Source organism: Notolabrus celidotus, chromosome 22, assembly GCF_009762535.1.
Source record: "Notolabrus celidotus isolate fNotCel1 chromosome 22, fNotCel1.pri, whole genome shotgun sequence".
NCBI lineage: Eukaryota > Metazoa > Chordata > Actinopteri > Labriformes > Labridae > Notolabrus > Notolabrus celidotus.
Genome location: NC_048293.1, coordinates 9609385 through 9622635, shown reverse-complemented (window position 1 = coordinate 9622635; position 13251 = coordinate 9609385). Strand labels below are relative to the sequence as shown.

Here is a 13251-nt window from a genome sequence, read left to right as displayed (position 1 = left end):
TGAAGTGTTCTCTAACATCTCTTCAGTGTTACATGTAGTCTTTAGTACTGATAACTACTCCTCTGTGCTTAACACTTGATTCTGATTGGTCAAAACCCCATAACAAGGGTGATTAATTCTCAACAGCACAAGTTTCACCTGTGATAACCTACACACACACGTCATATCAAATCAGTATGCAGGAAAGAGTGCAGTATATTTCACCTAGGCCTGTTGACACTGTGGCAAAAATGTTAGTTTCTGATTATCTTGGGAGTCAGAGCTACTTAGTCCCAATCATATCTGATAGGCTAACATTGAGCAGCATCCTGTCCTGCAATCAAAGAAATGACAACAGACTACCTAATTTAGCATTTTAATCCACATAACAGCCACTCACTATACATTAGTCTACATTTAAACAATGATGAAATAAAATGTTGATATATGAGCTCTGGCTGTGCTAGTTGGTGGTTTTCTTACTGTTGGACAATGCCAAGATGGCTGTGCCCCCTGTCTTTATGCTTAGCTAAACTGCGGTAAGCTAGGTTAAGTTTCCCAGCTAACTGCCCAATAGCTGTATCTTTATATTTACTGTATAATCAAGACGTGGAATGAGCCATCTAACTACGAAAATAGTATTTTCAAAAATGGTGTATCCCTTAAAGCTGGGGTTGGTAGTCAGATTTAGATACACTTTTTGTTATACTGGTTAAAATGATCTTTATGTCCCGATGGCAATCAACACATAATGTGTTCTTAAAAAAGAGTGAAAAAAAGGTTGCTATCTACAGCTGGAGTAATCCTGGGAAAACACCATCCAATCCCTGCCTTTAGGAGCCAAATTATGAAACCAATCCAAACTCCGTCCTGCCGTTCTGCCCGCCTCCTGCGCGTACATGTCATGTTTGTTTGTGTTTTGAACTTTCACTGTGGTAATGTTTCGGTGTTTTCTTACCACCGAGTGAGACACGAGTTGACGTAGTGCAAAACACAAACGATGTGCTGAGGACCGGTTTTGAATCAGTCACCATCATATGGTCGCTCATGTACGTGAGCAGGGGCGTCATTTTGGAGGAGCTCCGAGGGGAAGGGGGGGAGGGGTTAGACGGGGTCCTGAGGAAATGCTACATTCAAATTCATGCCAGATTTTCGTGACTAACAACCTTAGCTTTAACTGAAGAGGACTTGCAGAAATGTATTAGTTTATATCTTACATTTTGCTTGTTGACAACCTGTCTTAATGGTGAGCTTCTTGTTTGTTTGCCCTGTCTACATCTTTGCAGAAATGTCTCACATCTCAGTTATTTCCCTCAGCCAGTACAATTTCAACACAACTATTATAAAATATGTCTGAAACAACAAAGCTAACACCTGTGGAGGTATCCTCTAAGCTGGCATATGAAGGTTTACTGTTTGCAGTATACAAGGTGCTTATGTCTGGGAGCTGCTCTTTTAACAGTAGACTACAGAAGGGATGGCGCTGTAGCCATTAAAGTTTAATGTCCTCATTTGGTCACTGTGAATAGTCTATCTGGCAGACCGTAGCTCCACCTCGCTCACCTCCTGTGGCTCATTACTAGTAAATCAACCTGTGGGCACCATAAGGGCTCCCCATTGTAGATGCAAGATGGATGCTGGCTGGTTGTGACCTTTAGCAGCTTCTGCATTGAGGACTTTTTTTTTAAATTTACATTAAACTGGAGAAACTTGCTGTCGGAGCCACTCTCATGGAAAAGAGAAAGTATGCAGGCAGAGTGGGAGGTGGACCTGAAGTAGGTTATTGTCTGCAGCTTTACAAAAGTCATTTGTTGTTTTCCCTGTTGTTTGAATTGTCTGATCATTATGACAAGTTGTAGCACATGGGGACATTTTTCAGGTAAACAGGATTTACTCCTGTTTCCATCTTCACTGTATCCTCATCTTAATACCTATGAGGAATGCTGAATTCAGGAAAGTGAGTTGATTTACATATCTTTTGCTGTTCTGAGTTTTTCTGGCAGAATAAAAACAGCAGTAAACCCATCAAGAGGTTCTCTGAGGACTGAGATGTGTTCCTTCTCGTGTATGCTGTTTACCTTGCCAAGCAACACCTGAGGCGCCGAGATCTACTGTTTATCCCCCTGTGGGAGGTGTTTTGATACAGTGAGGGTACAGTGCTTCATATTCACTGCAGGAAGGTGTGTGTTTATGTTTGTGTACATGAGGATGGGTTCTATTCATCCACACTTTCTTACCAATTCAGCAACTATTTCTGTCCACCGTGTCCTTCCTTCTCTCTCTGTGACTAGCCGATAAGAAAACAGCCATAGTGACAGTGTTTCCAGAAAATGCCATTGTTTCCTGAGCCAGTGTGGAGGGGAGATTAAAAAATAATAAGTGGAGGTGACATTAGAATTTGTGGCAGTCGGCGAAAGATTCATTCCGGTTTGTAGTTGAACTACCCTGCCACTCTGCAGGGACTGATAAAAGTTATGCTGCCGGCAAGCCTGGTCTCTATTTATGCATTTCTGCTTACTCTGCTCTTAAGGACAAGACATGGTAGTTTTAAAAGGAATATATATGGACTTATTGAAATGTTTGCACTTCAAATTATAGTTTATATTTATGGCCGTGCCATTTGCTTACTTAAGTCCTCCTAGTAGCTGTTTCTCCGCCTGTCAAGCTTCCTTTTTTTCTTGACAACACATTCTGCACTTTACCATCATTTGCAAAACAGTCATTATAGTATCTCCATTTCCCTGAAACATTTCCCATTTCTAGCTCACAAAAACTTTTTTTAAAGATTTTATCTTGCTAACGAAAGCAAATGCTAACACTTTCTAGGGGCTAAAGCTAGTTCCATGTAAAATTTAGCTTATACGTATATTATCTCTTAATAATGCTCAGAGACAGCGTGGTTCTTGCATTGCACTGTAGAGCTCAATCAATCACAGGACAAATTGAAGCTAATATTTTTGCAAGTAGAACAATTTTATTACGCATTTGGAAAACAAAGGTGATCATTTATCTTTCTTAGGTTTATTTTTAGTATTATGTTGCAATGGCTTTTAGTGTGAGGACTAATAGGTATCTAATGTGTTAACTTGGATAAGACGTAGCATTAGTGGCTGACTGTTGCTTGAAAGAAAACTTGACCATTTCTATTAGAGCAACCACATGCAGTAGTGCTGATGCTGGACTCAAACACCATCCAGGATTAGCCTTTACAAAGAGGGCAAATACTGTGGAATTGATGTGCTTGTTGTTAATGAGCCTTTAGCATCCTGCAACCTTTGATGTATTGAGCTAATGAAATGTTTTGGCTTGGCTTTGGAGGTAACCTAGTGTGGTTAGGTCACTGCAGTGAGCTAGTTAGCCCCAGATGCTAACATTTATAGATTAAAGAAGCAGACATTTAAAGTGTTTATTTGTTAATTTTACTTTAGCTGTTTTTTTTAGTTTAGTTTTGGGAAGGCTATAAAGAATCATTGTTGGAATATCACATTCATATCCTCAGGATCCACGAGATGTTGCAAAAGGACAATTTTACAACTGAATGTATTCATTCTGTCATTTTATTTATGGTGGCAAGTTATTAAGTTTTTACAGTGTAGAGGTTCAGGGTTCAAGCCCCCAGCACCACAGAGCAATGACATAAGCTGGAAATAGAAACACACAGACATTCATCATAACACTGATTTATTGAGGTATAACCTCTGGGGTCAGCTGGTCAATAACTCACTATTCTATACTGTTGTGTACTCTGTGGTGGCCGCATTCAATTTTTACCAACAAGGTAGAGCAGGTAATGACAAAGAAGGAGGCTAAGGTGATAGAGTTGTTTATCTTTGTATGGGCAGTGTTGCTGCTTTCTTTACAGTCTTAGTGTGGATCTTCTTACAGAAATTCAAATAGGATTTTGGATTAAAGAATTATAGGAAAATAAGAGGTTTTTGTGCATTGATCTTTAATTGCAAGAGCAAAGTTCAGCATTTCAAGCAGTTCAAAGCATTGTTTACAAGTTTGTATACTGATCTCATCTAATTGCTTCCCCCGCCCAACTTTGCTGTACCAAACTAGCTCATTTTTTGAATGCACACAAAATCTGTGTTTTTCTCTGGAGTCTACAGAACTAAATGTGCTGCTAAATCTGTGGGACTTCAAAGCTGTTTTCCTCTGCTCTCTTGCCAGGGTCATCACAGATAGCCAACTCCTATCTGCCTCCCCAGGCAAGACTTAGAGCTTTGACTGTTGGTTTGTGGTTAGAGTTCAAACTTGGCTTCAACATTCAGCCGACCAGCAGCAGCAAAAGAAGCAGCAGCAGAGGCGAAAACTACACACACATGAAAGCCGGGGCAGAGGGTAAAATATGAAAAAGATATATATTGGTAAAACTGCCCTGAAAACACAGAGAAATGGTTGCAAACATCAGAAAAGAAGGTAAGATGAGTCATGCCGGAGGAGTGTTTTTAAACTTTTAACATCAGCCTCATAATTAAGGAATCCATTTCATTTATTTCACTAATGGAAATGGATTCTCTTTCGTAGGTCATGACCATTAAAAAGCCATTAAAAACATAATGTGGTGTCTATTCTTTCCCATCATCCATCTTCTCATCTCTTGTCACGTACCAGCTGACATCTACATCAAAGTTAACACTACACCACATTTTACCAACAAAAGTCATCTGGTTGTTGGGGGAAAAAATGGTGTTACCCTCAAAAAAATAATCAATGGCTGTGAGCTCAGAGTTAATTAAACTGGCATTACACAGTGATAAGAGCCCTGAGCCATTTTCACATGTACTTACAATAGCTCTCTGGCTTTCTGCCATGTGATTTTACAACATTACTTGCAGCTGTTAGTCAGCGAAGAGGTTGTAAAGATTTTGTTTTGTTGTAGCACCAGGCAAGCTGAGTGGGCTGAACCTGCAAGCCTCAGCATAAATGATATCAACCTCTTCGGTGAGTCATCTTTCTGTCCAGCAAACACTCAATAAGGAATCATTCAACATGTTGGGAATTATGCCTGTTTGCTTTCCCTGCAAAAGTGAGATTCATAGACTGAAAACGGTTTATTCATGTGCTCAGAATATTTTAGTTTTCTCATTATAGCCCAGGTTGCCAGGTATGGGTTGCAAGAACATGACACATGTGTCATTGGGATTTCCCCCCCTAGTCACAACTTGTCATATTTGCGCTTACATTTACTCACAATAAACAACATGGGAATTGGTTAGCTTTAGAGGTGTAGAGGTGACATGTTTTTCCATGTAAACTGCACTAGCTCCTGCGCTGCTCCCTGTCTCTAAGCTAAGCTAGGCTAAGTCTGGACTTAGAGTAGACAATAGATTGAAACCATAGACTTGTTGGCTCAAGGTAAGAGCTAAAAAGCCAAGAAGGGATGAGAGAAGCTTAACACAAGCCCTGAGTGCAAGATGAAGTTGCTAGCTCAGCAAAAGTCAACCTCTAAATACCCCAAGGTAACAGTTTGTGTGTGTTTATATACTCTGCATACTGATGTTTATCTATGACCCTGTTCCCAAAAAGTTGCAACATCATCATTTATTAAAAAAACTAGATACTCAGTTTGAATTTGCCGCCAACAACACAGACAAACATGGGATGGGTTCAAGTTCACCACTCTGTTTTATTACCTCCTCTTTAAAAAATGTCCTGTGTTCATCTTTTCCTCTTGTGGGCAATATATTATCCAGTCATACAAGTTAAGCATCTTGTGTACACAAGTTATATTATATGCGCAAGATAGTTATCTTGAGCCAGAATGTTGGAGCTTTTTCCATCGTTTCATATACCTGACTATTTTATTTTGAGTCATTTATTTGTTGTTATTTTGTTCAAGGGGAATGTAGTATTAACTTTGATATGAGCGCTAATTTGGCTTATTATTTAATTTGAGTTTATTTGATTAGGACAATGCACGTTAATCAACATTTCAACAGTGTGCCTCAATGTAAACATGCCGGAGTTAGCACAATAGCTAAATTGAATCCGTAGTCCTAAGGCAGGTACTCACATAAAACATAAGACAACACGATTTAAAACTACAGGATGTCACAAAACAGTTAACAGGACACTACAGGAACTGACTTACAAACAGAGTTTACATACTAAACGTTTGTGACATTATAAAAACAGGGTGGAAGGTGAGGTCAAAGCCTTCGGGAACGGGCATCAAGTGAGGAACAGATTATTCATCAGTTCATGACTGGTTTGTTTTTAACCAATGTTTAACTGTTTTTTTAAAGGTACAGTAGTTCTCAAGCTCCCTAATGTGAGCTGGTAGTTTGTTCCAGGACTGTGTGCCTCTGACAGACACTACCGTTTGGCTGAATTATTGATATTTAAGTACTCATTTTGATGGTTTGATAGTTTTGCTCCAGGTGACATGTATATCAATCAATCAGTCAATATTTATTTGTATAGCACCAAATCACAACAAAAGTTATCTGAAGATGCTTTCACAAACATAGCAGGTCTAGACGTACTCTATGTTAAATTATTAACAAAGACCCAAAATCAAGACAGGATACAATCCAGTCCCCTCTTACTGACAGGACTCAATCTTATCTCATCTTAATCCACCCTGAGCATTGCACCTAGCAGTATTTAGCTAGTTACAGTGGCAAGGAAAAACTTCATTTTAACAGGCATGAAACCTCGAGCAGAACCAGACTCATGTTAGACAGCCATTTGCTTCTACCCAGTTGGGTATATAGATGGGCAGGTAAGTTAGGAAGGGTGGACTCCAGGGAAGGTTGAAGTTTCTTTTGCCAGGAGATGTTAGAGAACACAAGGTACTAATATTTGTGAATGCAGCAATGCTAATGATTCAACTTGGTAAAGCGCAAATGTTAAAAGTTAAGCACTTAACTACATTTCTGACAAGTGATGTTGTCCTTTTAAAATGTAGTTCATATACAAGCATTATTTAGACCAGAAGGTTGGTTTTATTTTGTTTTGCTACATACATATTAACAGCTTACAGCTTGATATACTAAATAAGCAGAGATCTTCCACTAATATTAAAGGTAGTCCAACGCCCCACCTATGTTTTGACACAGCACAGTCTGTAAGTTTCTCCTTCTTCCCTGCCAGCTTCCTCGCGCCTGCTGGTTGGCAGCGCTGAGCCATCAAACTTCTCTCTGAGCCAAGTATCCATCAGTCTGGCAAAATGATAAATCCCCGGAGTGCACACCATTCCTGCTTCCATCTCTAGCCTTTCATTACCACATCCATTCCCTCTCAGCCATCTTGGTGTGTTTTCATCCACCACAGTCAAACCTGCAACCAAATTATTACTTTCTGCCTGGTGTGTTGTTATGAAGCTGCTTTTAGGGCCTCTCACACACTCTCTATCTAATGCTTCTTCTTCACTCCTTCCGACTCTTTCACTCAATTTTCAAGCCTCCTCACACTCAAAGCATGGTCCACTCTATATTTTTCTTCCTCTTCCATGAATCACACATGGTCTTTGTCTGGAGGCAAAAAACCTTTCCTGTTCTCTGAAAGATTCGATGTGGGGGTAGTGTAATGGAATTCACCATTACACCGGTGGGAGCTCCTTTTCCCAGCTTTGCTCCCTGGACATGAATTGGAAACGATTAGTATTCCTCCTCCATCCATCTCCTCCTCCCTATCTGCCCCACCCCCTCCCACCGCCTGGACCTCTACCCCTCCAAATGAATTACACTTCAGCTACACTTCATCCTATCCTCTCACACAAACACATACACAGTTTATTTTACTTCATTACCTTCTCTCTATCTCCCCGTTCCCTCTCCACCTCTCTCTTTGCTTTCTCTGAAAAACTTTTGACAGTACATCAGTGTTGTGACTGTTTCTTCTCTAAACTCTCTCTGCTGCAGCTCCTTCCATGACCACAAGGACGACCTCCGTAAGCGCCTGTCCTACACCACCCACAAACTAGAGATGGTGGAGACGGAGTTTGATTCCACCCGGCAGTACCTGGAGACGGAGCTGCGGCGTGCCCAGGAGGAGCTTGAGAAGTTTACAGAGAAACTTCGTAGGTATGTATTTGCACACGAGCATGACTCTGGGGGCAGCTTACCTTTTTAAGTATGCATGAATTGTCAAATTCCCCTAAGGTAGAAACCCACCAGAGTTGTGCTGGGACATCAAGGAAATGACACGCTTCAACATGAGAAATGGTCTAATAAGCTTACTATGACAGTGGATCTCATGGGCTACAAAAGTTGGAGGATTAGTTGAAACAAACTTCTTCATGTGATGCGTCATCCAATCAGTGGTTATAAATGCTTCCAGTGTCCATGTTGGAGAGTGGTTGAAAATGACCCTATCTTGTATGATGGAGAGATTTCATATATGGTTTCTGAAGCAAAATGTCTTGGCCACTTGGTGTTTCACCAATTAGTACTAGTTGATTTTATGTAAAAAGAGACAATTATGCCAGTGTTTGCAAAGCTGGGACTTGTAACGTACCATACTATGTGTCATTAACAGAGGCTTTGCATGGAAACAAATAGAACAGTGCCATACATCAGGTGTGCCACTGGCTGGCATCCCCTACATTCATTTGTACCATTCTTGAAAGAATGGCTCTAATAATCTATTTATCAAACACACATCAAGAATCTGGCTTGCCATTCAGACACACCTTAAGAGTGTTATTGCATTACACAGTAATACTCCATTCCATACTAACCCTGCTTTACCAAATGTACTCAGAGATGGCATAACTAAGATATGGCACAACAGAGGAATTAAAACATTTGGAAATCTCTATGAGGAAAACACTCATGTCTTTTGAACAATTGTGTAAAATTTTCTGCCTTCCAAAAAAAACTTTTTTTAAATACTTACAGTCAAGACACTTTCTATCCGGTTTTCAGAGAAGGAACTCTAATCCCCAAACTCCCCTTCCAATCAACGAAATTCTAAAAAATATCAAATGCACTAGGGGCATACTATCCTTAACATATGATAACATTTTGTCACTGACAGAGACCAAAGCCTTAAATATAAAGTCAAAATGTGAGCAGGACCTCGGCTGTACTTTTGACGACAGCAACTGTGAAACAATATGTAAGAGGGCACAAACCTTTTCATATAACAGTCCCCATAAACTTTTGCAATTCAACATTATACACAGAACCTCCTTTACACCAGAGAGGCTCCACAGGATAGACAAATCAATCTCAGAGCTTTGCCCTAGATGTCGGACTGAGACAGGAAACCTTGTGCATATGTTTTGGAATTGTAATAGGTTAAAACACTACTGGGGTTCAATATTAGAGACACTCCAAGAAATTGCAGGCTTTATGATCCCCAGTTCACTTAAACTGGTACTACTTGGTCACACGTCTGACATCTCTGTAACAAGGAGTAACAAGGTGAGGTTTATCAAGTTGGCCACGATTGCCGGGAATAAATGCATTTCTCTAATATGGAAAATCTCATGTGGTTTAAAGAATTTCCTCTTACATGGCTCCAGATAAAATGATGTTCAATCTGAAAAGAAAACTACACCTTTTCGATAAATGTTGGTCTGACTTCAGGAACCAAATGAGTAACTCTTGACAATCGTTATTAAATTGATAGAAAACTTTTTGGCATGTACAGACACTATCACATGTTAACATACCAAAAAGTTTGCTATCAATTCACTAACAAATTACCCCTACTTTGCATTATGGCCCTTGTCTTGGGGTGGGAGGGACTGGTCATCAGGGTTTCTGTTTGTTTGTTTGTTTGTTTGTTTGTTTGTTTGTTTGTTTGTTTGTTTGTTTGTTTGTTTGTTTGTTGCTCTGTTTGCACTTTCTTAATGTATATTCATTTATTTTTCTCTTTTTTCTCATGGTTATTTTTTCATTGTTGTATGTCCAAAATCCTTCTGACTTCACTTGTTTTTTGTTCTACATTATCTATTAAGTTATTTATTTTTGTACTTTTCAGTTGCTACATGTACAAAACTAGTTAAGTGTGCTTATATGTTTATTACTCTGTCATAATTGTAAAATAAAACAATACATATATTGTTCAAAACATCTCACAAGTGCCATACTAGGTAGGTAACTTTGGTAGTATTCTCATCTCACTGCCGTATCTGAGCACCTTTTGTAAGTTAACTAATAGTGCCAAATCAGAGTGTATAAAGTGTTAGTGTTGTTACGTTACAGTTAACAAATCAAAGCATTACGTCTGCATCCTGCTAAAAGTTGTCTTAAGCAAAGAAACAAATGCATACGTTGTTAAGAACTACATCTTTGCAACAGTGAGTGATAGTGCTCATGGGAAATGCAGTCATCAACCCAGAAAAACAATACTCAAGGGGCCACCAGAGTCAACACAAAATGAAAGCTCCTCATAGTGCCTTTAAATTTAAAATTTACACTTTTCTTTTTATACAAAAAAAGGCACCATATTTGGGGCGTGGGCCATGGGGCAAGTGCAAGCCTTTAGAGCATATTGCATCAAGCATAGGTTGGAGTTCTTGATTCAGTACAGACCCAAAACCATTTATTCTGAACCTTATCTCAAAGTTTCCATGCATAACCTCAACCATACCTGTTCCATGGTTAGTGTTGCAGATATTTTAGAAAAGGTAATAACCATAGTCAAGGGTTTCAGCGAATCATATGTTGATTTCTTGTCAGGTAACAGATTGCAGCCTTCTGGACTTATATACTTATTCGGCTATATATGTTTCCTTGGAGTAGTGGAAGCAGCCAATGAGTTAATTTCTGTGTTCCTCTGTTTTCTTATTTTAATTCAATCTTTCTGCATGTTTTTTTCTTACTTTTTCAACTTATGACTCTTCCTTAAAACTTGTCTCTGGCAAGAAACTTGCACACTTGGAAAGCAGACAGCACGGCCACCTGTCTGGTCCTCACAGGAAATGCACAAATATGATTTTTTTTGTTTTTTTTTAATTATGACTGGCAGGACCCAGTCCTAACTTTCTGTTTTTAGTTTGAACCATCTGAATGTTTGGTAGAGTTTGTTTGGGGAAAAAAAGGAAAAAGCTGCCTTACACACTTAATCATCAGGAGGTTATATGCTCCTCTTAAAGCTGATCTCTCTTTACAATCAGAACACATCCTTCCTTTAGTGCTGTCCTCCCCTCTTCAATCTCTTTCAGGGTTTATGATTTGTCTTTGCCTTTTGTCTCCTCTGCAAGCTCTCCCCATGTCTGTCTGCTTAATGGAGCCATAAATGTTGATTTATCAACACTGTGTGAGGCCTGAGAGCTAATGTGAGAGTGTGATACTGAGCTGAGAGGTGGCATGATAAAACACCAGGAACAAGTTAACAAATAGAGAGTCAGGGCCCTGTTCCATTACGCTCACTAATGCACTGGAAGTTTACCAGAGATCAATAAAGATGTAAGAAATGAAAGGAGAGAAAAGAGGACAATGTTATATAGAAGTAAAGTAAAAAATAAGATACACTGAAAGCGCAACATGCTGGTTTGCAGCTGCAGAGACGTGCCATTTACTGATTTCTCTCCATAAAATATTTAAGCATTTAAAGTTTTTGTATGATCACATCATATTTTTCTTAGTATTTCCTCCGGTGGTGCTAAACATATCATAAACACTGTTTTTTTTCTGTGTTTTGGCTCAGCAGATTTTTATCCTGAGTGATCTTCAAATCCGAGTCAGAACTTAAAATATCCTTCATCCCCCCCGAGACTCCTCCATCAGCACCCTGATCTCATCATTTATTCATTTCTCTGTCTAGATTTATGTGGAGATTACTGCTGCTTGTTTAGCTGTGTGAAAAGTAAAATATTCTTTGATTATCATATTGTCTGATTTGCAATTTTTAATAGGTTGTAATTATTTACCTGCTGTTTCAGGATCCAGAGCAGCTATGCAGCTCTTCAGAGGATCAACCAGGATTTAGAGGACAAGATGCACAGGACGGTAAGAGATTCCTGCCATGGTTTTTGAAGTTTGATCAAAAAATGAAAACATTGATTTTATCGTGTTTGCTTGTTTGTTTATTTTAATTGAACAACCTTCACCTGACGTGAGCTTTTTCAGCAACTAATTTATGTCGTTCATGTATTAAAAGCTCTCTCTTTGAGGGAATGAAAAGTTAAAACTTCAGGGTTCAAAGGGTGTCATTTGTATCATTAATTGCCAGCTGATAACATTTGCTGCCAGCCAGTTGTACAGTATAAAAACTACTTTTAGAAGTCCCTGTAACATAGTGAAGTCAGGCATCATTAAAACTAATTGCATTTAATTGTGTTTTTATTGTGTTGTTTTTAGGGTTTAGGGTTGTTAGGAAATTTTTCAATTAGGGCATAAGTATCTTATGTTTGTTAAGTACATTTCAAGTGAAGGAGGTTAGTTATTTTCAAACAGAGAAAGTATCTAGTTATTACTTTGACTGTACAGTGATGTTACTATGAATAGATGATGTGAGTGCTGTGTTGAGCCACTGATTTCAACATGCATCCTTCTAGCTTCTCGAACCTTCAGGCCGCAGCTAGCCTTTGCAACTCTTAACAATGTGTTACTACTCTTCTAGGCTAACCCTGTAACCTTTTACATTTCCCGTCTGCTGTGGTTTGTTTGTGTCTTAATAATAAGCAGTGCAGAATCCTAATGGTGTCTGAGTTCCCTCTAAGACTCATAAAAGATGTATAAAGGTGATAGGGATTTGTGAACTTAGCTACATACTTGCGCACACACATACTTACACACACACACACACACACACACAGACACACACACACACACACACAGAGCTCAACAGCGTGTGACCCAGAGCTTGAACTCGAATCATTTATTCGAGAATAAGAAGTCCTGTAGTTACTCTGCAACACTTACTGACAGTCTTGAACCAGTTGTTGAGTAAAGACAGACACGAAAAATCTATTTCTTGGCAGCAGCTATGACCTCAACTCTGCACTTTGTAAAGTGCACAAAAAATGATATTTTCAGCTTAATCCAAGAGAAAACGACTTGTTAAAATTCAGTTTAAAAAGGGTCAGAGGGTCAATTTTAAAATGATACTTGTGAAGAAATTATACAGCCTACAGTTACTGACGTAGAGCTGAAAGTTGTGGAAGTACTTTTTAAAGCTGTACTGAGGAATTTCTCATTTTCCATGTAAAATGATCTTTCAAAACTACATGAAAGTTTGAAGATAAAACACATTAAGTATATCCCAAGCGGCATCCTCAAGTCTCAAAATAGGAAGCCCATGCGGAAGTGCTAAAAACTGTAGTTCATTTTTTTTATATAACGCGACAGTTCAGAAGATATTCAGATT

General features: G+C 39.0%; 1 protein-coding gene across 1 annotated transcript in view; it reads left to right on the top strand.

The window, feature by feature from the left end:
• The window catches only part of LOC117806126 (brain-enriched guanylate kinase-associated protein), a 98835-nt gene that overhangs the window by 61848 nt on the left and 23736 nt on the right, over positions 1 to 13251 (top strand). The window contains exons 6-7 of the mRNA XM_034674832.1: positions 7851 to 8012; positions 11825 to 11891. Of these exons, the coding sequence (XP_034530723.1) occupies positions 7851 to 8012; positions 11825 to 11891 (229 nt within the window). The remainder of the gene's footprint in view (positions 1 to 7850; positions 8013 to 11824; positions 11892 to 13251) is intronic.